A 23,348-nucleotide genomic window follows, 5' to 3' on the forward strand; every position below is an offset into this window, starting at 1 on the left:
CAGTAGTCAGAGGCGCTAGGGCCACACTAATTTTGAGAGTACTGAGCCCGCAGGGATGGTTTTGGGGCAATCTCCCCAGGAAAACAAGTAAAATTGCAAGTTCTAAAACGCAATTTCAACTTCTTTTTCTTTACTTTTTTTCTCTAACTTTTGACTATTTACGTAATATTCCATTTGTAAGACATGCAGATAATAGGTTTTCTTATTGGTGCCGTGTGTACCAATACACTTTCGGCTTTCACTCAAGAACCATCTAACACAAAAATCCTAAAGTGCCGAAAAATTCCGATTTTTAGGTTAACAGTGAATACCACGTTGCACTGTGTAAAGATGATAATTTATTGCACAGATCATAACATGATAAATTCAGTATTACTTGTTTCACAACATAAAAATGTGATATTTTTCTGTACAAAAATGTAGTTCTTGTAGACGTAGGCCAAAGCTTTTCTGCAATTACTTGTTTTCGCCTCTGACGGCCGTTTTGCCTCGGTTTTCCTGCAATAAATTCACTTTTCAATTGTACCAAACAGGAAAAGTACATGTATTCACTATAACTGTAAACTATGATCGACAATTTGTTAGATATGTTCGCTTTTAGAAGTCTTTTCCGTTCGTGATATGACAGAAACGAATTTTAAAACTGTAAGTTAGAAGTGGTTTTAGTCACGCAATTAACATTCAACAGACTCCTTATTACGAAAAATGGAAGTAAGTAGTAGGTAGTATGGTAGCATTCTATGAATTATGACGTCATACACAGCAAATAACAGTGACGTCTTTCACAACTTCCGCTCTTCTGCAGAGGTGTTTGTGTTCTTGTGAGTCAAAGTTCAACATGGATCTACCCTAATGCGTGTTATTGTGGAATCATTACGATATTTTCCAGTTTGTAAGTTATTAGGAGACCGTTTGTCAGCATAACATGCGTGATTTAAACCCGGGAGTATGTGTGGCATCGAAGTGAAAATGCAGCAAACCGTGATCTGATCAGGTGAACTATCTCGATATTGGGACGACAATATATTGACAAGGATACCTTGTACACTAATCTTCGCTATTGCGCTACACTCGACATGTGTATCCACGCTAAACACAATGAGCTGTAAATAGCTCATCACGCGTGTTACACTACTTCTCTCTGCTGTACATAAGGCCGTTGTCATTTATTATCAGTCTTTAACAGACTTCTCTTGTTAAATGTCATACTGATAATAAAGTTCAGATTCAGCTCCACTTATGCGTGTTCTTGAAAATACAGTGACTTTGATAGGCAAAAACATTTAATTTCAGGTAGAACATGGATATAGGATAACACAACATACATTCACAACTTTGAAGCTGGATTAAACATCACGACAAGATGAAGTTTGCAGAGCATTTGGGGGCTCACATCACCCCAGAATGGCGGAAGCAGTATATTCAGTATGAGGTAAGTGTGGAGTTTATTCAAGTTAAATAATTTGATGTGTGGAGTTTTAGATGACAGTTGAATAGGACTGTAACAATACATATTAGCATTAATATATTGCAATGATAAATGTCAGGATAAACTTTAATACTTTTAGATTAATATCAATGGAAAGTTTTGTACATAGCTCCTTCTATTCCTATTGTTTTGTTATTCCAGTATGTATCTAACATTTTACCTATGATTACTTTGTTCTGCCAGGGGAATGTTGAGATTAGAATCGATCTTCATCAATGTTCTGTTATCTATGGCATTATTTGTATTCAGCAATTGTATTGCAGTCGTTATCATGTTTTATCTGGTTTTGTGGAAAATGTGAAATGCATGCTGGTGATTAATAAGCACACACACATCCAAACATAGTCAGTGTGCAGAGTTGTGTCCCTTATTCATGGCAGGATCCTGGCTTTCCTTATCCCTGCTTTGATGCATTCAAACTGTAGCCTCAGTAACATTTGATGTCACAAGGCTAGGATAACAACGCCAATAGTAACGTATGTAATGGTTCTTCTGAGATCACTGGATGTCAGCATTGGGCAGATATATCATCAATATGTGTCATATCTCTTATATACCCTGAGTTAGTGGTTGTTTATTGATTGTATATCCCATCTGCAAATGTTGACTCTATCAGCTAGAGTAAATGAATGACATACTCTGTCATTCAAGTGATGGTCACCTGAGGGCCGTCACCCGACACTGTCTTCCTTGTATAATAGACCGAACACTAAAAACTGCCCCCCACCTGCTACCCCCACCCCCAACCAATAAAGTAAGTGAGTGGGCATTGTTTTATGCTGCTTTTTATAAACTCCAGGAGTATCATGACTGTGGATATCAGAAATGGGTTGCAGATTATAGCCATATTGTTATCTTACACATGTCTTTGATGTGATAAGTGGACATTTTAACATCTGATAATAGTTATGAATAGGCAGATGAGTCTTTTCTGTGACTTATTCCATTGTCATAGTCATAATACAACAGTGTCACATACAGATGAAAAGCATAATTCTAAGGGGGCAATTGACACACACAAGTAACTGAGAACATGTTATAGCTTTAGAAGTAAGTTTAGGAACAATAGTTACATACTAGTTACCAGCTTCATTTACTCACCACTTCAACATGAAATGATAGAGTTGTTGTGAAGTGTGACTGGGGTAAACTGCCATTTATGCATGTTGTATAAAGTTAAAATCCAAACTTGTTGCAAAGTAATGTATGTAAATGAGTAAAATACTCAAACGGCAGGGTAGCTTAATGGTTAATATGTTTGTTTGTCACACCAAAGACCAAGTTTGAATGGTGCAAGTCAATGTTTTGGTAAACTTCTGAATAAAACATCTAAATATTGCATCTACATATTGCAGTAAAAGCAGTGCAACTGAAATTTGGCTGGTGCAAATATGTTTTTATGCTGGGGCGCCCCAGGTGCAAGTAGGTTAAAATCTATACTGAGCTCTGCATTGTCAAGCCACCATTCTTCTCTCCTTCACTGCACATTGGCCTGGCTGTCTCACTGTGGCCCTGTATATTTAGGTCCTACTCTACATTGAGTTCAGGCCCTGGAGCAGTAGTACTGTAGCTCCTCTGTAACTCATACTAACCGTTACAGTGTTGTTACAGTGTTACCTGCTTGCTGTAAACACTGTGAATGGTCTAAATACACTTACTCGTGACTTAGCACAAAACAATTTGTACCTGTGATTATGTAAGCAAACCCTGATCAAAATAGAGTAGTATGTTTCTAATGTGGTTATTACTTGGTGTGAAAATCCATTAGCTCACATTAGTACTTGCAGTGCAGTGAATAACACAAAATGTGCTGCATAAACACATATTTTATGATTTTGAAGTGAATAATTTAACTGTAACTCAATATGAAACTTAATTTCAAAGGTTTCGTCAGTGTTGTCATGACTCAATCCTACATTTGCTGTAGTTGGCAATATACAGTTCTATCATGGAGTTGGAAAAGGCGATTATTGCCAAGTGGCGGTAAACAGACAGTTCAGTTAATTATTACTGTATTGTATAGTCAAAGAAAAGGTACCCAGGGTTCATACAAAGCAAATAAGGTTTTGGAGATTGTATCAAGCCGGTCTGTCCCACAGATCAAAGAAGGAAGGGAAGCACTAGCTGAAATTTACACTCAACAAATAGTTGGTCTTGACTTAAGGCAGATAAGGAAGATCAGGTTTTGAAGCTAAATCTTGAATAACTCTGCTGTAAATCAAAGTAGGAAACACATGCATAGGCTTGTCTCAGATTCAAGACTTGGTGTCATCGCTAGAAAAATTTGGACATATTTTGTGGGTAAAAGGAAATTATGCAAATGATTTTGTGTAATTTCAAGGGTATTTTTAACATTGTGTGAGTGAGTGAGTTTAGTTTTACGCCGCACTCAGCAATATTACAGCTATATGGCGGCGGTCTGTAAATAATCGAGTCTGGACCAGACAATCCAGTGATCAACAACATGAGCATCGATCTGCGCAATTGGGAACCGATGACACGCGTCAACCAAGTCAGCAAGCCTGACCACCCGATCCCGTTAGTCGCCTCTTACGACAAGCTGAGTCGCCTTTTATGGCAAGCATGGGTTGCTGAAGGCCTATTCTACCCCGGGACCTTCACGGGTCTTTTAACATTGTGTAGTAATGCCAGATGAATTTCCAGCATCAGGAGTGCGTACTCCTTATTTCTTCAATATAGGAATGCTGAAAATATACATTTAGAGCTCTGAATGGAATTTAATGGCATGTCATTAATCTTGTGTTTCATATCAATATCATATTAGAACCACCACATTGTTATTCTAGTTTAAACAGGTCAGTAAACAATAAATCAGTACGTTTTCAGATAAGCATGTCTGTAAATACTTTTACTGCTTGACAAGAATTAGATGGGCCAGTGCAGAGAATGCATTTGTGGCAACCAGGCGGGACAAGTAATCTAGATGAATACATTAGGTTGCTGCAGGTAGAAGCATGGACAAATTGTTCATTCTCAGGCAAGGGAGTTAGCCTACAATGTTGTAATATATAGGGAAAAGACGTGCAACCAAAGCAGACGTTATTTCAAAAAGTAGCCTTGCTACAGGTCTTTCCAAAGCAACTTTCAAACACATTAAAGCAGAAGGTAACAGGGATGTGAGTAGGCCTGCTTTTATTAGTCCCACCAAGTTGCGTAAACCCAAAACTTTAAAGCACAACTTGATGATTTTGACCCATGAGCAGTCCATCAATTTGTACAAAGTTTATATGGAGTACAAAAGCAACTGCCTACTCTAGATATGATATATGATATGGCAAGAAGCCAATTGCACTACCAGGGTTCAAAGGAAAGTTTTCGACAAAATCTGAAAGACATGGGGTTAAAGTGGCGAAAAACGCAGTCGGATCATAAGGTTTTAATGGAACGAAATGACAACGTAGCAAAGCGTTTGCAATACTTGCCAAGCAGTAGTATGATATAATAGTCAAAACATGATTCATATGGGGAAATTGAACTTTTCAACATTTAGATGACAAGCTGTTTCCCTCTTGTTTCTAATGGAATGTTCTGGAGGACGTTCCCATATATGCAAATTGGGGTCATTTGTCAGGTGGCTCATCTAATACTTGTCAAGCAGTAAGACCATACACTATTCCTGTGGTGCATAGCTGGTACATTTTCTAAATTTTTCCTATCATATCATGCTTATCTTTTATCCATACATGTGCCGATATGGCCCTTATGTGGAGCCTTGAATACAGTAATGTAAAATGAAACATTGGTGAGTCTTTATCAATGGAATAACAGTGACCTCACCTAAGGCATGGCTGCATGACATTAGTTGTCACTTTGTTTACTATACAGTTAAATATGTTATGTTTGTTAATTGTTTACTGCCACGCTCAGCAGTATTCCAGCTACATAGCAGCAGTCGGTAAATATTTGTGTCTAGACCAGACTGTGTAGTGATCAACATCATGAGCATCAATCTCTGCAGTTGGATACAGTGACATGTGACGGCGAGCCTGACCTGGGTTACTGAGTCTAGCCCAGGTAAGTTAACTATGGTTATGGTCTACTTATTTAGTCCATTATAACAATGGTTCATTTTACACAAACAGCTCATAAGATCTTCCAGTTCATTGTAACTTTGTTCATTGTAACTTTGTTCATTGTGACTTTGGTCATTGTAACTGTTCATTGTGACTTTGTTCATTGTAACTGTTCATTGTAACTGTTCATTGTAACTTTGTTCATTGTGACTTTGTTCATTGTAACTGTTCATTGTAACTTTGTTCATTGTGACTTTGTTCATTGTAACATTGTTCATTGTGACTTTGTTCATTGTGACTTTGTTCATTGTGACTTTCTTCATTGTGACTTTGTTCATTGTAACTGTTCATTGTAACTTTGTTCATTGTGACTTTGTTCATTGTAACTGTTCATTGTAACTTTGTTCATTGTGACTTTGTTCATTGTAACATTGTTCATTGTGACTTTGTTCATTGTGACTTTGTTCATTGTGACTTTCTTCATCGTGACTTTGTTCATTGTAACTGTTCATTGTAACTTTGTTCATTGTGACTTTGTTCATTGTGACTTTGTTCATTGTAACTTTGTTCATTGTGACTTTGTTCATTGTAACTGTTCATTGTGACTTTGTTCATTGTGACTTTGTTCATTGTAACTGTTCATTGTGACTTTGTTCATTGTAACTGTTCATTGTAACTTTGTTCATTGTGACTTTGTTCATTGTAACATTGTTCATTGTGACTTTGTTCATTGTGACTTTGTTCATTGTAACTTTGGTCATTGTAACTGTTCATTGTAACTTTGTTCATTGTGACTTTGTTCATTGTGACTGTTCATTGTAACTTTGTTCATTGTGACTTTGTTCATTGTAACTGTTCATTGTAACTTTGTTCATTGTGACTTTGTTCATTGTAACATTGTTCATTGTGACTTTGTTCATTGTGACTTTGTTCATTGTGACTTTGTTCATTGTAACTTTGGTCATTGTGACTTTGGTCATTGTAACTGTTCATTGTGACTTTGGTCATTGTAACTGTTCATTGTAACTTTGTTCATTGTGACTTTGGTCATTGTAACTGTTCATTGTAACTTTGTTCATTGTGACTTTGTTCACTGTGACTTTGTTCATTGTAACTTTGTTCATTGTGACTTTGTTCATTGTAACTGTTCATTGTGACTTTGTTCATTGTGACTTTGTTCATTGTGACTTTGTTCATTGTAACTTTGGTCATTGTGACTTTGGTCATTGTAACTGTTCATTGTGACTTTGGTCATTGTAACTGTTCATTGTAACTTTGTTCATTGTGACTTTGGTCATTGTAACTGTTCATTGTAACTTTGTTCATTGTGACTTTGTTCATTGTGACTTTGTTCATTGTGACTTTGGTCATTGTAACTGTTCATTGTAACTGTTCATTGTGACTTTGTTCATTGTAACTTTGTTCATTGTGACTTTGTTCATTGTAACTTTGTTCATTGTGACTTTGTTCATTGTGACTTTGTTCATTCTAAACATTGCATACTCTGTTAACTCTGAATGAGAAGAGTTTAATGTTTACTGCAAATTGTTCACGACAGTTACTACATACCTGGATCTGAAAAAGACTTCTGACCGGGTATAGATGAATTTTAAACCTGATAAATACTCTTTAAATGTTTATTGGCAATCAAAGCCCCCTATGAGGGCATTGTGGTAGCACAGTGGTTAAAGCTTTCACTTGCCACTCCGAAGTCCCGGGTTAAATTCCTCACGTGGATACTTTGTGTAGAGCCCATTTCTGGTGTCCCCTGCCATGATATTGCTGGAATATTTCAAGGCCAGTTTTAGCTAGACTGTTTGGTAATATGCCTTTGACGATATGTATCCTTTTCCCTCTTAGATATATTCCAGCAATAACACCAGGGACAACAGAAATGGACTTCACACATGGTAAAATCGAAAATATGTCTTCAGCATGATGAGCAGATGCTTTAGCCATTAAGCTATCCCACCACCGCACCCTTTCTCATTGAACAATGCTATTTTCCCGTCTGGCCAACCCTTCTGTGATTCAAAAGCATAGATGAAGAAGGTCAATATTTTCTTCAGGTTCAGGCTCTTTATGTCTTATCATGTCACTGGGGCTCCTTTTCAAATATGAAGTGCTTTCTTTCGAGCATTATCTATTTACAGTCACTTAGTGTTAGTCTATGACTGTGAGAGCCTGTATCTGTTGTAGCAGAGTGTTGGAGTGTTTTTCGCTGGTCACGAGTGAATCTCCTGTCTGGTGAACATAACTTGGAGCTGCAGTGATACACAATACCACATACTACATGTTGTTACATGATAGTTTCTTTAAGACTACTTGTAATGAACAAGGCAACTATTACTTTCAGTTTATGTTGCTGTGCGGTGTTCAACTTACAGGTTCTATACTTGTTTTTTGCTGTGTAATTTGTCAACTTACCTTTTGGTACCCATTGTTTGACAATTTACATAAAATTTCTGAATATTTTAAAACATTACGCTGTTCAGGTGGCAGTTGTATCCAGTGGCCCGACAAGATTTTGAATTTAGTAATTATATATTGCATATTAAATGTTTACCCTTCAAACCTGCCATACGATAACTGTCAAACTGGATAATTTTACGAGAAGGTTAATGTATGTGATGGAAAAGTCAACAGCAAATGTAAAATGTGTGTCAGAGTGAAATGTACATGTACAGGTTTTTACATTAGCATGCATAAGTGATGTCATCGATTGTCAGAATACAGGTAGACACTAGGTTGCAGTGTTTCTGAAATCTTTAAATGCAGGGTCTAGATTACATTGTCAGGTACTGTAACACATCGGTAAATATAGGTCTGAGTCAATCATTAGTCAGAACTTGAAATTGTGATTATCATGTCTTCATTGAACACAGGGGTGGTGGGGTAGCCTAGTGGTTAGAGTGTTCACTCGCCACACCGAAGACCCGGGTTCGATTCCACAAGTATATGAAAAACATTTTTGGTACACCCTGCATAGGTACACATAGCTGGAGTATTACTGAAACTAAAGTCACTCACTCACTGAACATTTGTAATGAGTGTCAGAAAGATATGTCTACGATGTATTACCAGTATGCTGGTATACAACGATGCTTTTTCAAACAATATGTATTACAGTATTTTTTTCTGGGAACCAGCATACTGCGTGAAGTCATGTTTTCTGTTATTTTTAAGTTTATATCAGTAGTATAGGGAATGACAGTCCGAAAACACTTTTCAAAAACCCCTCTAAAAAGCCTCATTTACTAAATGAGGCTTTGGTGGGACCCTTAGCTCTTGCTATTATTGCCCCTACTACAAAGCCACGCCATCACGTTTACCGTGACTTGGCAGGCGGTAACACTGTGCCGTACGGTACGATCAATAATTCTTCTCTTACAAACCCCCTACCCGGCCCACCCCTCAAGTAGTACATATCCACTTTATCTATGTTGTAAGTTTTGACTGACCATATAGGATCGGTGGCTCGCTTACGGCTATCGCCCCTATGTTATGTTTATATCAATGAAACAGTTTAATGTGAACCGCCTACGATCTCTTTGGTGTTCATAATAAAGGCTTGCTGGGCTTTTTGTATTCCCTGTTCTATGTACTTTTTTTTCTCGTCCTCGCTGATAGCAGACTTACGAGACTTGGATCGAATATCTTGTTTCATTCCGTTATATTTTTTGAGTTCAGAGAGGATTGAACGAAACTCCTCTTCTGAGATCTTACTGTCAGAGAGTGCCGTGGAAATACGCTCACTAACTGTGTTCAGCTTTGCTTCAGCCAGAACCCTGATCTCGTCGTGTTTCAATGCCTTACGATTAAGCCTGCGTGATACTAACTTAAGCGCCAACCCTACCAACCCTGCCACCCCAGCCGTTATTTCAATACCTAGCACTATAGGTGCAGCCACGATGGTGGTTAACAACCCAACACCTGCCGCCCCTAGTCCCATGCTGGTTGCCATAAGGGTAGTGTCAGCCCCATCCACGATATTGAAAGCTCTATTGTACTTTTTACATAGTGCTTTCCGCGTGTCACGGTCTTGTTCTAGTTGGCGTTTCACATCACATAACTGCCTCAAGCGGAACCCATCTACGGTTTCCAACGTCTTCGCTACTTCCTCTACGACTGGGTACAGGCCCATCCTATAATATATATTTTGAAAGATATTTTAATTGGGGTTCAGTTAATATTCTATCAATTAATTTGAAGTCTATAAGGTCTAGATTATTAGTCAGGGTAATAGGTGAGAGGTTAATAGAATTTCCTGTTGTAATAAAAACCCCACTGAGGTTTATTAAGCGGTTTATAGGACCCCCGTGGGTATCCTGTTGTATAACAATACGACAATATTGGTCTTGGTGTTCGTCAAACCAGTGTATTGACACCCCGGGTAAAATTTGGTGTCCTTTCGAGGAGTTTTCCTGGTTAAAATACGTAAATAAGACTTCTATGATGAGTGTGAAAGGGGTGTATATATCAGGCCTTAAGTTAGCAGGATAATTGCTAAATGTTAATTTATTTTTTACTTCACTCCTTAACCTATTTTTTTCGGTATTACTAGTTCCTATGGCTATACTATCCGGGATGAAATCCCCGGGCCAGATGCCGTTGTTCCTAATCTTAGCGATCGATTTAAATTTATCTCCGTCTAATGTGATATAAGGTGAGGTGAGTGTTAAGTTGATCAACCATTTAGGCTCTTTAAAATCTGGTAACGGCACCCGTCTGTACACGTTGTTTTTGAAGTGCAGGATGTATAATTCATCTTCCTCACCAGGCTGATCGAATCCCTCTGTATCTCCCAGGTCGTTAAGTGTAGTGTTGGGATGATGACTAGTCATTATTATACTATTATGATATAATTTCCAACTGGTTTTCTGATAATAATTCAGGGGTTAACTTTATACCCATGAAGTGTATGTTGTCAGGTAGGAAGATATTGATTAGTGATATCTTATTTTCCACGATCACGTTGACCCCCTGCAGACTGGTCTTGGAGTCGACACCCACCCGCACGTAAACGTTGCAAACTTGATACTGGTGTCGTTTCACCCACCCGAGTTTGATCCCCTTCACGATCTCGACATCATTCCCCGATGGTTCCCCTAGGTAGACTTTGATGAACAGTGTTGAGTTTGCCGGTAGACTCTCTAGTATCTTAACCACGCCTTCGAATTCAGACACCAACTGCAATTTCACGTTTTGCATGGCCGGTTTACTCGATAGCATGTGGGCTGCTATAGTGTTGACTGGGCTGACGACTATACTACGTCTCTGAGTTGGGACGTAAGCCACGAGCAGGGTTCCATTGTTTACGACTTTGTTTAGGTGGTTGTCTTTGTTATCCGTGAACACGTAAGGGGAGACGAGTCTAATATTGAGAAACCATTTGTTATCGGGTAACAACACCCACTTGTCATCTTCGGTGAAGACGAGCATATATGGTTTGTTTTTGACGACGGTAGTGCTCTCAAAATCGTCTAAGTCGAACAGTTTACCTCCGAATGATGGGTATATTCTCCAGTTGTCATCACCGGTGTTGACGAGGGCGTACTTAGTGTTGGCTGTTGCTCCTGTGGTATCTATCATATCACTTAGGGCTCCACCGGAGGGGATTTCAACGCGTTTGTAAATGTTGTTTTTCAGTTGCAAGGCGTACGATTTACCATCTACTCCGGGAGCGTCGAAACCGCGTGTGTCTCCGAGGTCGGAGATCCCGATATTGACACATTTTTTCACTCCGGGTCCTTGTGCGCTGGTCATGTTACATGAAGTGTTAAGCTGAGGTATCCTATATTTACAGGATTATGATTTATATCTAACACCGATATTGTCAGCTCAGGTATGTTGCCCTGGGTTAATCTCTTATACTGCCGTGGTGAAAACGACTCGGTTCTACCGTCGTTGAATTTCTCAGTTTTCACCGGCACTGCTCTCAGTATAGTGGAAGGGTGGCCTCCTTGAATGTTATACGTTGTGCTCACCTGACCGAGATGAATGTATAGCTCTCGGTACGGTACTAGTTCGGGTAACTTCGTGCCTGTGACGGTTGTTGTTGGTTTTATCTCGTCAGGAGACATACCGAGTATCCTCGCTAATGGTCGGCCTAGCCTCAAGGAGGTTCTTCCGTTGTTGATTAACACCACTGTACCGTTTGAGTCGTTCATCTTGAGTTCAGCTCCCAGGGGTTTGAAGACCTCGTCGTTTAGAGAGCACACGCTGTAGTAGCCGTCAGTTATCTGGCTGCGAGTTCCACTGACGAACAGCTTATTGTTGCTGATATTAATGTTAGTCCATTGTGGTAGGTAGGTGATATCGCAGAGTGCGACTTCGAGTTGACCTGACGTGTTATCGATCGCGTGCGTCAGCTGAACGGCCTCACCGCTCGTTATTCCTGGAAGTGTTATGTACATATTATAATATATGAATTATAAATTATAATATGGATTTAGCACACTTGAAAATCGTGGTGAATGCAGATGGTACGGGGTTTAAAACAACCTTTATTGATATCTTTGAAAAGTATGTCGTGTCCGTTAATAACGCGCAGGCGGTGGTAAACTGGAATCAAAACCCAATGCAGTTTTGGCAGAACCAACTCAACTTTGCTGTGTGGTGTGTGACAACAGGGTCGGGTGTGAAACCAGACTATGGTATAGACGAACTGAGTAAGGCGGTTATTTTGTTTCATATTTATTATCAAACGAGACGAATATTGAAGGAAATAAGTGCTCCTCTTCCCCAAGATAAAGCGTGGAGTATGACGAATAACCCCTATGATAGACGCGCTTATGAACGTATTTGTGGGGAGTTTGAGATTCCAACGAATAAAGACTTTCGCCTTCCTGGTGTGAACCATGGTCTCGGTATAGTTCTCGTGTACTTCTACAGGTCCGGAAAATATTATGCCGGTTCTAAAGATGGTTCATACAACCCAAACCGGCATACATTTACAGGCCCCACAACGAATGAACAGATCCATGTCAGCTGTATAAAGCAAACCAGTCCTGATGCAGCCACAGCCTGGACTAAAATGATCTCAAAAACATCGAAAGGATTCACTCGTGCTGGTACAATACGCTTGAACGACTCGATTCGAACGTACGTGTGGGCGCTGTTGGGTGCGCAGTCGATGACGCGTTCTAACATCCTCGGTAAGGGAACTGCTTACGACGCTCAGACACAATTCGTTTCCAACGTTGAGGATGCTATCAATTCTCCAGTTGATCTCCCGAGGGCTATCGACCGTTACCAAAACGTGTTAGAATACGCCAGATCGAAAGTCAATTACGTGTTCGGCGTGGGGTTGTACATGGCTCCGAGTGATATGCAACTGAGAATAAAAAAAGTGGTGGGTTATAACAACAAAATAGTCATAGCCACGGCGGACCAAAAGTTGGGTATCAACCCCGATATTAACACCCCACATATCCCACACATCCAACCACGTGAAAAAGGTATAGTGGCGCCACCACCGGAGCCTAAAGTTCATGTGGAGGTACCCCCGGGGGGTGTGGGGGTTTCCACCACCTATCAGCAGCATATTGATAATAAAACAGCCTTAGTGGTTGGTGGGGTAACTTTGGGACTTATTTGGTTAAAGATTTCTTAGCCGCTACGTATACCAGACCCGCCACGGCGACGATGGCTGCCCACAGGTTTTGACTGAGCCACATGGCAGTTTTAGACAGAGCGCTCAACAACCACGAGACGATGCTACCTAGGATGCCGGGAAGGGCTTCGGCGGCTTTACCAGCCAGTTTAGCTAGGCCTTCCCCGAGTTTTTTGATCCAGTCTTTAACACCACCACCACCGCCTGGGGTAACTCCCCCACCGGCACTTGGGGGTGTGGGGGCACCCCCCACCAGTGACACCACCAGGGTTGATATGATGAAACCCAATGCAGTCAGAATGCTGGCGATGGTGATCCCTTGCTCCCGGAATAATATCCGAATCCTGTTGGCTAAAGTTGTATCTTCATTCAGTATTCTATCGATTGTTTCCCGAATGCGACTGATCTGGGATCGAAGATGTTCACGATTCGAGGAAGCGGCTTCCAATCGTGTACGTCTCTCGTCTTCTAAATCGCGTAGTCGTTCATTGATACGACTCTTCATATCATCGTCGTCAGTTTCGGTGAGTTTGGTTTTTTCCCTAGCGATGTGCTCGTCGATTTCGTTCAGTTTCCCCATGTTGTTCACGAGTTCTCCACGCACGCGTTTCACGGCTTCGTCTAAGCCGCGCAGTTCCCTTACCGGAAAGTCAAATCCCGGTAACGGTTTGTCCCAGTAGGTGCTCAACAGTTTTTCTATGCTGTCCGAGGCTTCTGTAACACGCTCTGGCGTCATTTCATCTATAGTGGTGAGGTGGGATCTGGTAGCTTGCAGATCTTCTTTAACGGTCTTAGGTATTGCACCACCGTAATCACGCATGTTTAGATGATCAATGATAAATCTAGCACCACCATTGCGGCTGGCTAGAGTTGACAAGGCCAGTGGTTTTTTAGTGATCTTGTTAAAGAGGTCAACCCCTGGGGCAGACTTAAGACGTAGAACACCCTTTGTATCAACAAAAAAATTCTTATGGTATATACCCTGGGGTTCAACGTAGTTTTTATCACTTTTTAAACTTTCGTAATAATCATTTACCGTTGTTTCTAAAAGTTGTTGGCTCAATGGCAAACTAGTAAATGAGGTCTCCTGCTCATCAGATGCCTGGGCACTAGCGCCCCGCATATCATCCATAGGTATGTCTTCATCCATTAGTATTTAAATATATTTTATTTATATATAACAATGTACGGTAGAAAATTAGATCCTTTCAGAAAATTGAGAGAGCCATTAGGTGCCAGAGCCGTGCGACAGTCGGTGACCATCACCAACAATCCCAGCAAGATAGACCAGAATCAAACTCTGCTGGTTAGATTTCCAAACCTTGGTGAGAATGACCTCATTGTACCAGGCACTGTTCGACTGGCGTTCAATATCACGTTGACCTCCGACAACGACAAACGCGAGCTAGTGCGGAACGTGGGTCGAGCTATCATCAAGAAAACGACCGTCAAGATCAGCGGTAACGAGGTACTGAGCATCGACGACAGCGACGTGTTTCACTGCTACAAGGATCTCTGGAAAAGCGAGAGAGAACGAGTCAATGATGTGTACCAGGGTATCAGCAAATCAACCCGGGCGCGTATAGGATACGTCTTCACGCAAGACCAACAAGACAAGCTATCGGACGGTGAAAAGGCTATCGCTCTAGCATACGGGAATCGATTCTGCGTGCCGCTCGACTTCGAGTTGCTCACGGGACACGCGCCGTTTTACCAGGCCGCGCTGGGTGATAGGCTAGAATACGAGCTCACGTTTAACGACTATAGCAAAGTAGTGCGTACGCCGAACGGTGATGAGGCCAGTTATGCTATAGACAACATCTCTCTGGAGTTCGACATGGTCACTAGCCCGGAGCTGGCCAGGCAGGTTCGAAGTCAGTACTCTGGGAAGATGGCTATACTGTACGATCGCGTACTGAGACATAGATCAGTCGTGCGAGATAAGAGCGACACTGTGTGGAACATCAACCTGAACGTGCCGGCGCGATCGATGAAAGGTATCCTGGTCGTCCCCGTGGAGGATTACGATCCATTCCGGAGGGACAGCGAGAAGTTTTTCAACCCCGAGATTGAAAAGGTGGAAGTGACCATCGAGGGCGTGCCCAACCAGCTGTTCAGTCATGGTATGAGGCCACACCAGCAGTGGGATGAGATAAAAAAGCTACCAGTGGGGGACTACATAACAAAGGACCTGGACCTCGGCTCTGTGCAGATCGGTGAATACCTGACCACCAAGTACGCCCTATGGTTGGACATGCGATCCACGGATGATGATAAACTGCACGGTAGCGGGCGTCGTATAGATAACGGCAGCGAAGGGATAACCATCCAGATTAATAAGAAGGCCCAAACCGCTGGTAAGTTGAAATTATATCTGTACGTAATTATGGACGCGCAACTTAATATAGACAATGGGAGATTCGTGCAAGCCATCTATTGAGGGGGGGACACCCCCCCACACCCCCCGGGGGTACCCACAACTACCCACTGACCCACACTGCGCTATCATATGCGGGCAGACTGGTTGTGGGAAGACAGTTTTCGTGTTGGATATGTTGGAGGGTTACTACAAGGATGTGTTCGATAACATTGTTATCATGTGCCCTACTCTGGGCATGAATAAAACGTACGCGCGACCTTGGGTGATGACGGACCCGGACGTACACAAAATCGACCCTGGAACACGCCTGCAGGATTGGTTGAAAGCTCTTCACGAGAAATTTAAAGGGGAACCGACGCTGTTCATACTGGACGACTGCAGCGCTAATCGCGAGATAACAAAAAAGAGAGACATGCTATCGTACCTGGCCTTCTCCGGCCGGCATGCAAATCACAGCGTCTGGGTGCTAACGCAGAAGTTCAACTCGGTGTTGAAAGACCTCAGGGAGCAGACGCGATGGGTGGCCTTATTTCACTGCAAGGATAGGGATTCGTTCGAGGAGTGTTTGAGAGAGAACGATGTGATGAGTAAATTAGAACGGGAACGGGTGAAGAAACAGCTCGCTGAAACTAAACACGCTAAGCTCGTTCTAAAAACCGACCAACCAGTAGCATATATAGTATGCTAAGCAAAGCTAAGTAAAAGCTAAGCAAAGCTAAGCAAATGCTAAGCATAGCTATGATATTTGAAGTATTTGTCGTGTGCAACTTAACTTTCATTTCTCTGTGTTTTGTCTGCATCGGGTATTATATAGTTAAAACTAAATCTTACTTGTTATATTATAAGATGGAGTGTGAGGAATTGCTCGAACAATTGTCTGTGGAGGGTTCCCCAACTGGGGATTCCCCCAAGCGAGAGAAACTGGTGGCATTGGCTGTTGGCGGCAAAGCCAAACATTACTTTGGAGACTACACTCCAGATAAAATTAACAAAATGTCAGCCGAAGAAATCGATAAGCTGTACGCTAGATACGAGTCCCGGCTCGGAGCAGAAATGACAAAAACAATAGGATCGGCTATGACCCAGATATACACCGGTATTGTATCACAATTCCTTCCCATTCCACCAGAGCGCCGACTTTACCTGTGGGAAGACCTCGAGAAAGACCCTTTTATCGAACACGCCGTGAGCTCTATCAGCTGCGGGCTGTACCACAAATATGGTATGTTGTTGGCTCCAGTGACGGCGGCGATTATCACAGCAAAACATTGCCAATTTGAGAGAAAGAATAATAATAATAGTATAGATGTCCGAGGTGACGGAACCAGTGAGTCCCGAGGTGACGGTGGAGACCCCAGTGGAGGAGACCACTTCAACAGTAACCAGACAGAAGAACCCTAAGAGAGTAGCTGCCGGTAAAAAACGGTGGTGTAACCAACATAAAGTGACCAACCCAACCCGACTGTTGTTGGCTGTAGGCGTAACTGCTGCCGTGGTTATAACATGGTTATACGCCTCCCACAGTGAGCCACCACCCAACAGTGAGGTAACCCCCAACAGTGGGGGTATGGGGGTATCACCCATGGTAGACCCGCATATCATGTTATAATTTAAAATATTTTATATCATATACATAATGTCTGAGGGGAAAACGTTCGTCAACGACGCATACCACGCCACAGTGGTAGCCAGTCTAGCAGTAGGGTACGCTCGGTTAACTAAAATGGTGCTTAAACAACCAACTATCAAGCTAGATTTCAACCTGCAGGATATGGGTATGCTCATAATGAACCTTGGTATGGCGATGGCCACAAAAGACATCCTAGTAAAACAAGGAATAATACCTGATAATATAATGAAATAAATATAGGGATGGCCACGATAGCTATGATGGTCGGTGGGGCGTTAGTGAATGCCCTGGCATTTTCCGGGAGTAATTTCCTCTTCTCGAAACTACGAGATGATCACGCGGCTGAAATACAGGAAGAAAGGAAGCGACACGATCTCGCTACTGAGAAATTACAAAGAGCACAGGCCGAGTACGCTAAAAAACGCCTCCAGAGGATCGATTTTATTAATGAACAACTCACGCGTGAAAACCATGCCGTTCAAACATTCAAAGATGTCGATGAAGCAATGAAAGAATACTACCTACTAACTGGTAAACGATTGGAAGCGCTCAATAAACCCACACTCGCTCAGTACTACACACCATCCAAGGGACAAATGAATCGTGAACTGGGCTTCATAGTGTTGGGTATAGCAGCTACTGCGTTGGTTGCTAAGCAATTAAACTAAAATACCTATATAAGTAAACATGAGACCCGCTCCATACCGATGCGAATATATACTTATGGGGAAGACCGAGGCCTGTGGTAGGAAATGCAGGAATCAGGGGTTCTGTTGTTTCCATATGGGAAGTCCTAACTACACGTGTTCTGTGTGTGGTATCGGGGTTAAAGGGCACTACTGTTTATGTAAAGCTCACGGAGCGAACGTAGTCAGACATCAACTCATATACGAGAATAAAAAAGGCTACATAAAAGAACGTAGGCGACTGCTCAAGATAGACTCCAATTAGAGATTATACACACCTACGTATAGCTATGTCTGTGGAAAACATATTCAAATATGAACTGGCCTTATGGGGCAGCTTCAGATTTAAGATAATAGTGGACGTGGTATGGATTAAAGAGGGTGTTAAGTATACTCACCCCTTCGAATGGGAGCGGGATATCGCGTCTCAATACCATATAGAACGTTTTTCGAGTATAAGTGAATACAAGGAATACTATAACCAAGGTGAGTACTGGATTGAAACAGCCACACTATATATTTTACCAGGTACGTGGGACGATTTGACAGAATGTCTAGAATTGTACCCGGCCACCAGAAAATATTTTTTAAGAGTTACTGTCGACCAATTAGACATTGATTCTCTTAGGTGTAAACACTATGGCTACTGTGCGCGAGCTCAAGCGGGCCGCAAAGCAGAGAGGTGTTATCGGGTATTCTAGAATGCGGAAGCCAGCATTGTTGAGATTACTAGGTTTAGAAGTCCCTCCTACGGTAAAACAGTTAAAAGCTCAAGCGAAACAACTTGGATACACGGGTTATTCAAAACTGGGGAAAGCCGGGTTAACCACATTGTTATCACATGCCCCAGTAGCACGTCCAACTGTAAAACAACTGAAAGCCGAGGCACACGATTTGGGTTTAGGCGGGTATTCTCGTATGAGAAAACCACAGCTTTTAGAATTATTACGACAGAATAGAGCTATTGACCTACAGTTCGTGCGCACTGAGCACGCCGTAGGCAATTATTTGAGAGGTTGGCGCATGCGTGTTGATAGAAACATAGACATTACAGATATCAAGCCTCTGATAGCTGATAAGGTCAACCAGGAACTAAATAATCTAGGAAGTATCAAGTTTCAGATCACAGTGAAAATGTCGCTCGATAAGCAGGTTGGGAGTACCACTGAGTATTTTCAACCTTACTTCCGAGGTAAACAAGAGGTCGTCACACATGCAGAGACCATTGACGCATCAATCGATACAAGTTTTCAGCAGATACGAGAATACCTAGAACGCTACACACACTTAGGGTCCGGGTGGGCTGTAGATAAAATCGATAATGTCTATTTAGATATAGCTAAATACGTGCCGTTCAGAGGTGGGTCATACCTAGCCTTGCCTCCCTACTATAAGAACAAACAAGCCATAGTAAACGTTAAGAATAGAGGAAACGATTGCATGAGGTTATCTCTCAGGTCAGCCTTATTTCCAGCTGCCACTAATCCGAACAGGCCTTCTAATTATCCACAGGATGATGGGCTCAACTGGGATGGTATAGATGAACCAACCCCAATAACCCAGATTACTAAAGTAGAAAAACAGAATAATCTGGCTATAAATGTTTTTGGTCACGAAGGTAATACAACAATAATACACAGGGTCAGCCCGGTGAAGGATTGTCAAGTTATTAATTTATTCATGATTCAAAAAGGTGAAAAGTATCACTACACGTGGATAAAACATCTCAGCCGGTTGTTACACGACCAGTCGAAACACGATGGGGAAAAACACTTTTGTGTACGATGCCTACACTGTTTCAGTCGGGCCGATTTATTAGAATCCCACCTGGAGGATTGCCAAGGTGTTGGGCAGACGGCCATACGAGTCGACATGCCTAAGGAAGGTGAAAATATCCTAAAATTCGACAATCACAAGAACCAAATGTCTGTGCCTTATATAATATACGCCGACTTCGAAGCCTTAGTTGTGGGTGGGGATTCCCCCACACCCACTAGTGGGAGTTTCACACACAAAACACAAGAGCATAAAGCCTGTTCGTTTGGATACATTGTCGTCCGTTGTGACGGGGAAACGAAAGCTCCGGTAGTGTATAGGGGTCCTGACGCGGCTGAAAGGTTTCTAAAGTGCTTGCAGGAGGAAGAAAAAATTATTAGGAATGCATTGTATAAAATCGCTCCAATGCGTATGACCAGAGCCGACAAGCTAGCTCACGCCAGTAGCACTAACTGCCACGTGTGCGACTCGCCACTTAACGGTGATTCGGTGAGAGATCACTGCCATATAACTGGTAAGTATAGAGGCGCCGCTCACAACGCGTGCAACCTAAAGCTTAAAATCAATCCTAAGACAATAAACATTCCCGTTGTCTTTCACAACTTGAGAGGATACGACTCTCACTTGATCATGCAGGCCATAGCGAAAATCGATGGTAATATAACGTGCATCCCCAACAACATGGAGAGATACATCTCCTTCAGCTTAAACGGACTTAGGTTCATTGACTCGTTTCAGTTCCTCCTGTCGTCACTCGACAGTCTGGTCAAGGCCAACAATACCTTCCCTATCACAGATCGATACACAGACGCCGAGACTAGACACCTGCTCATGAGGAAGGGCGTATACCCATATGAGTACATGGATAGCTGGGCTAAGTTCACAGAGACCAGACTACCTCCTATCGACTGTTTTTATAGCAAGCTGAATGAGGCGTCCGTCTCACGAGACGATTACTCGCACGCGATTAACGTATGGAATAAACTTGGTTGTAAGAACCTTGGCGATTATCACGACCTGTACTTGAGGACAGATGTACTGCTGTTAGCCGACGTGTTCGAGACGTTTCGGCAAACATGTTTAAAGCAGTATAAACTCGACCCCGCATGGTATTACACCAGCCCAGGTCTGTCGTGGGACGCCTTGCTTAGAAAGACCGGAGTTAATTTGGAATTGCTCACAGATTACGACATGCACCTATTCATTGAGAAAGGCTTGCGAGGTGGGATTTCCATGGCATCCAAACGATATGCGAAAGCAAATAATCAATACGTGAAAGGTTACGATCCTAACAAACCAACCAATCACATTCTCTACCTCGACGCAAATAACCTGTACGGCTGGGCTATGAGCCAGTATCTACCTACAGGAGGATTCGAATGGGTACCAAACGTTGATGTTATGAGCATTGCACCAGATTCGAACAAAGGGTATATCCTCGAAGTTGACTTAGAGTATCCCAAGGCATTACACACATCGCACAACAGCTATCCCCTTGCACCCGAACGTATGAAGGTTAACACAGACTGGATGTCTGAGTACCAACATAACTTGTCAGGTGGTCGTGTGGCGGACGTTGAGAAACTCGTGCCTAACTTAATGAATAAGACCAAGTACATAGTTCACTATCGCAACCTACAGCTGTACCTGTCATTGGGTATGAGGCTGACCAAAATACACAGGGTGCTCATGTTCGACCAGAGCCCATGGATGGAGCCCTACATCAGAATGAACACAGACCTACGAAAAAAAGCCACCAGTGATTTTGAAAAAAATCTCTACAAGCTCATGAACAACTCGGTGTTTGGTAAGACTATGGAAAACCTGAGGAAACGCGTAACCGTGAAACTGGTTAGATCTAGTGAGGAAGACAAGCTCAGGAAATTGATAGCCAGTCCGGCATTCAACCGTAATAAAATATTCACAGATGACCTAGTTGCCATACACATGAAGAAAAGTCACATAAAATTCAACCGACCTGTTTACGTTGGGATGAGTATCCTCGATTTATCCAAACACCTGATGTACGACTTTTACTACAACGAGCTCAAGAAACAGTACGGCGACAGGTGCGAAGTGTTGTACACTGACACGGATTCCCTGCTGATGGAGATTCGAACCGAGGACGTGTACGAGGACATGAAAAAACACATCGATTTATACGACACCAGCGACTATCCTAAGACCCATACTATACACAGCACGGTAAATAAAAAGGTCCTAGGTAAGATGAAGGACGAGTGTGCTGGCACGCCAATAGCCGAGTACATAGGTTTGAGACCTAAGATGTACTCCATATTGAAAGCCGACAATAGTGAGATCCGAAAAGCTAAAGGGGTTAAGAAGTATGTGGTGAAACAACACATCAAACACGCCAGATTCAAGGAGGCCCTGTTCAAGACCCGTACCTTTAGGCATAAGATGAACACGCTTAGAAGTGATGGACATAAGATATACGGACTGACTATAAACAAGACGTCCCTATCGCCTATGGACACGAAACGTTGGATAGCTATTGATGGTATAAACACATACGCGTATGGACATGAAAAAATTTGAGGCTATTTATTACAGCCCGCGTGGATATTGGAAAGGAGCTAGCGCAGTAGATAAGCTATCTAAAATGGCACGAGTATCACCAGAGAAAGCCAAAGCGTGGCTTGAAAAACAAGCCCTGTGGCAGATCTATTTGCCGGCGCCACGCTACGTACCTAGAAGGAGTTTCGGAATTAACATACCTAATAGCATTCACCAGGCAGACCTACTGTTCCTACCTCATGATAAGAGGTACAAGTATGCCTTAACCTTAGTGGACGTAGCCAGTCGTTACAAGGAAGCCGAACCCTTGACTACGAAAGATTCGGCCAAAGTAGCCAAAGGATTAGAACGCATATACAAACGCAGCCCGCTGACGTGGCCAACAGAGCTGCAAGTTGATCCCGGACGGGAGTTCATGGGTGCCGTTTCACAACTGCTAGCCAAACACGATACAAAGGTCAGACGTGGCACGTCCGGAGCCCATCGCAGCCAAGCTATAGTTGAGAGATTTAATAGGACTTTGGCTGAGCGCTTGTTCGGTCATCAATATGCTAGGGAAATGACAACCACTGGAAAACGATCGACCGAATGGGTAGCGAGGTTACCCGAGGTGGTGTCGGCAATCAACCATGAAGTCACCCATCTCACCGGTAAGAAACCGGCAGACGCTATCAAACTAAAATCAATAGTTGCAGAGTCGGCCGCTCCATTGCGTGGGAAGGAGAAACAGATACCGGATAGGGCCTTAGTTAGGTATTTATACCAGCCTGGGGAACACGAGGGCGATAGCCGTAAGCGAGCCACCGATCCTATATGGTCGGTCAAAACTTACAACATAGATAAAGTGGATATGAAAGCCGACGAACCTAACTTATACTACTTGAGGGGTGGGCCGGGTAGGGGGTTTGTAAGAGAAGAATTATTGATCGTACCGTACGGCACAGTGTTACCGCCTGCCAAGTCACGGTAAACGTGATGGCGTGGCTTTGTAGTAGGGGCAATAATAGCAAGAGCTAAGGGTCCCACCAAAGCCTCATTTAGTAAATGAGGCTTTTTAGAGGGGTTTTTGAAAAGTGTTTTCGGACTGTCATTCCCTATACTACTATATCATTCATCAACACAAACAGGTAGGGCTAGGCTGAAGGGAAATAATGCGTTTCAGGGACAGGGTGAGACAGGCACTTGGAATCACTGAGTAAT

At 42.4% G+C, this 23,348-nt stretch overlaps 1 protein-coding gene across 1 annotated transcript in view; it reads left to right on the forward strand.

Annotated features, from left to right (window-relative positions):
* The first annotated feature begins 808 nt into the window (after positions 1-808).
* The window catches only part of LOC137273258 (solute carrier family 53 member 1-like), a 48,691-nt gene continuing 26,151 nt past the window's right edge, over positions 809-23,348 (forward strand). Inside the window, exons 1-2 of the mRNA XM_067805796.1 lie at positions 809-994; positions 1,294-1,432. Coding sequence (XP_067661897.1) covers positions 1,364-1,432 — 69 coding nt within the window. The 5' untranslated portion in view covers positions 809-994; positions 1,294-1,363. The remainder of the gene's footprint in view (positions 995-1,293; positions 1,433-23,348) is intronic.

The sequence above is a fragment of the Haliotis asinina genome, chromosome 2 (assembly GCF_037392515.1).
Source record: "Haliotis asinina isolate JCU_RB_2024 chromosome 2, JCU_Hal_asi_v2, whole genome shotgun sequence".
NCBI classification, from domain to species: Eukaryota; Metazoa; Mollusca; class Gastropoda; order Lepetellida; family Haliotidae; genus Haliotis; species Haliotis asinina.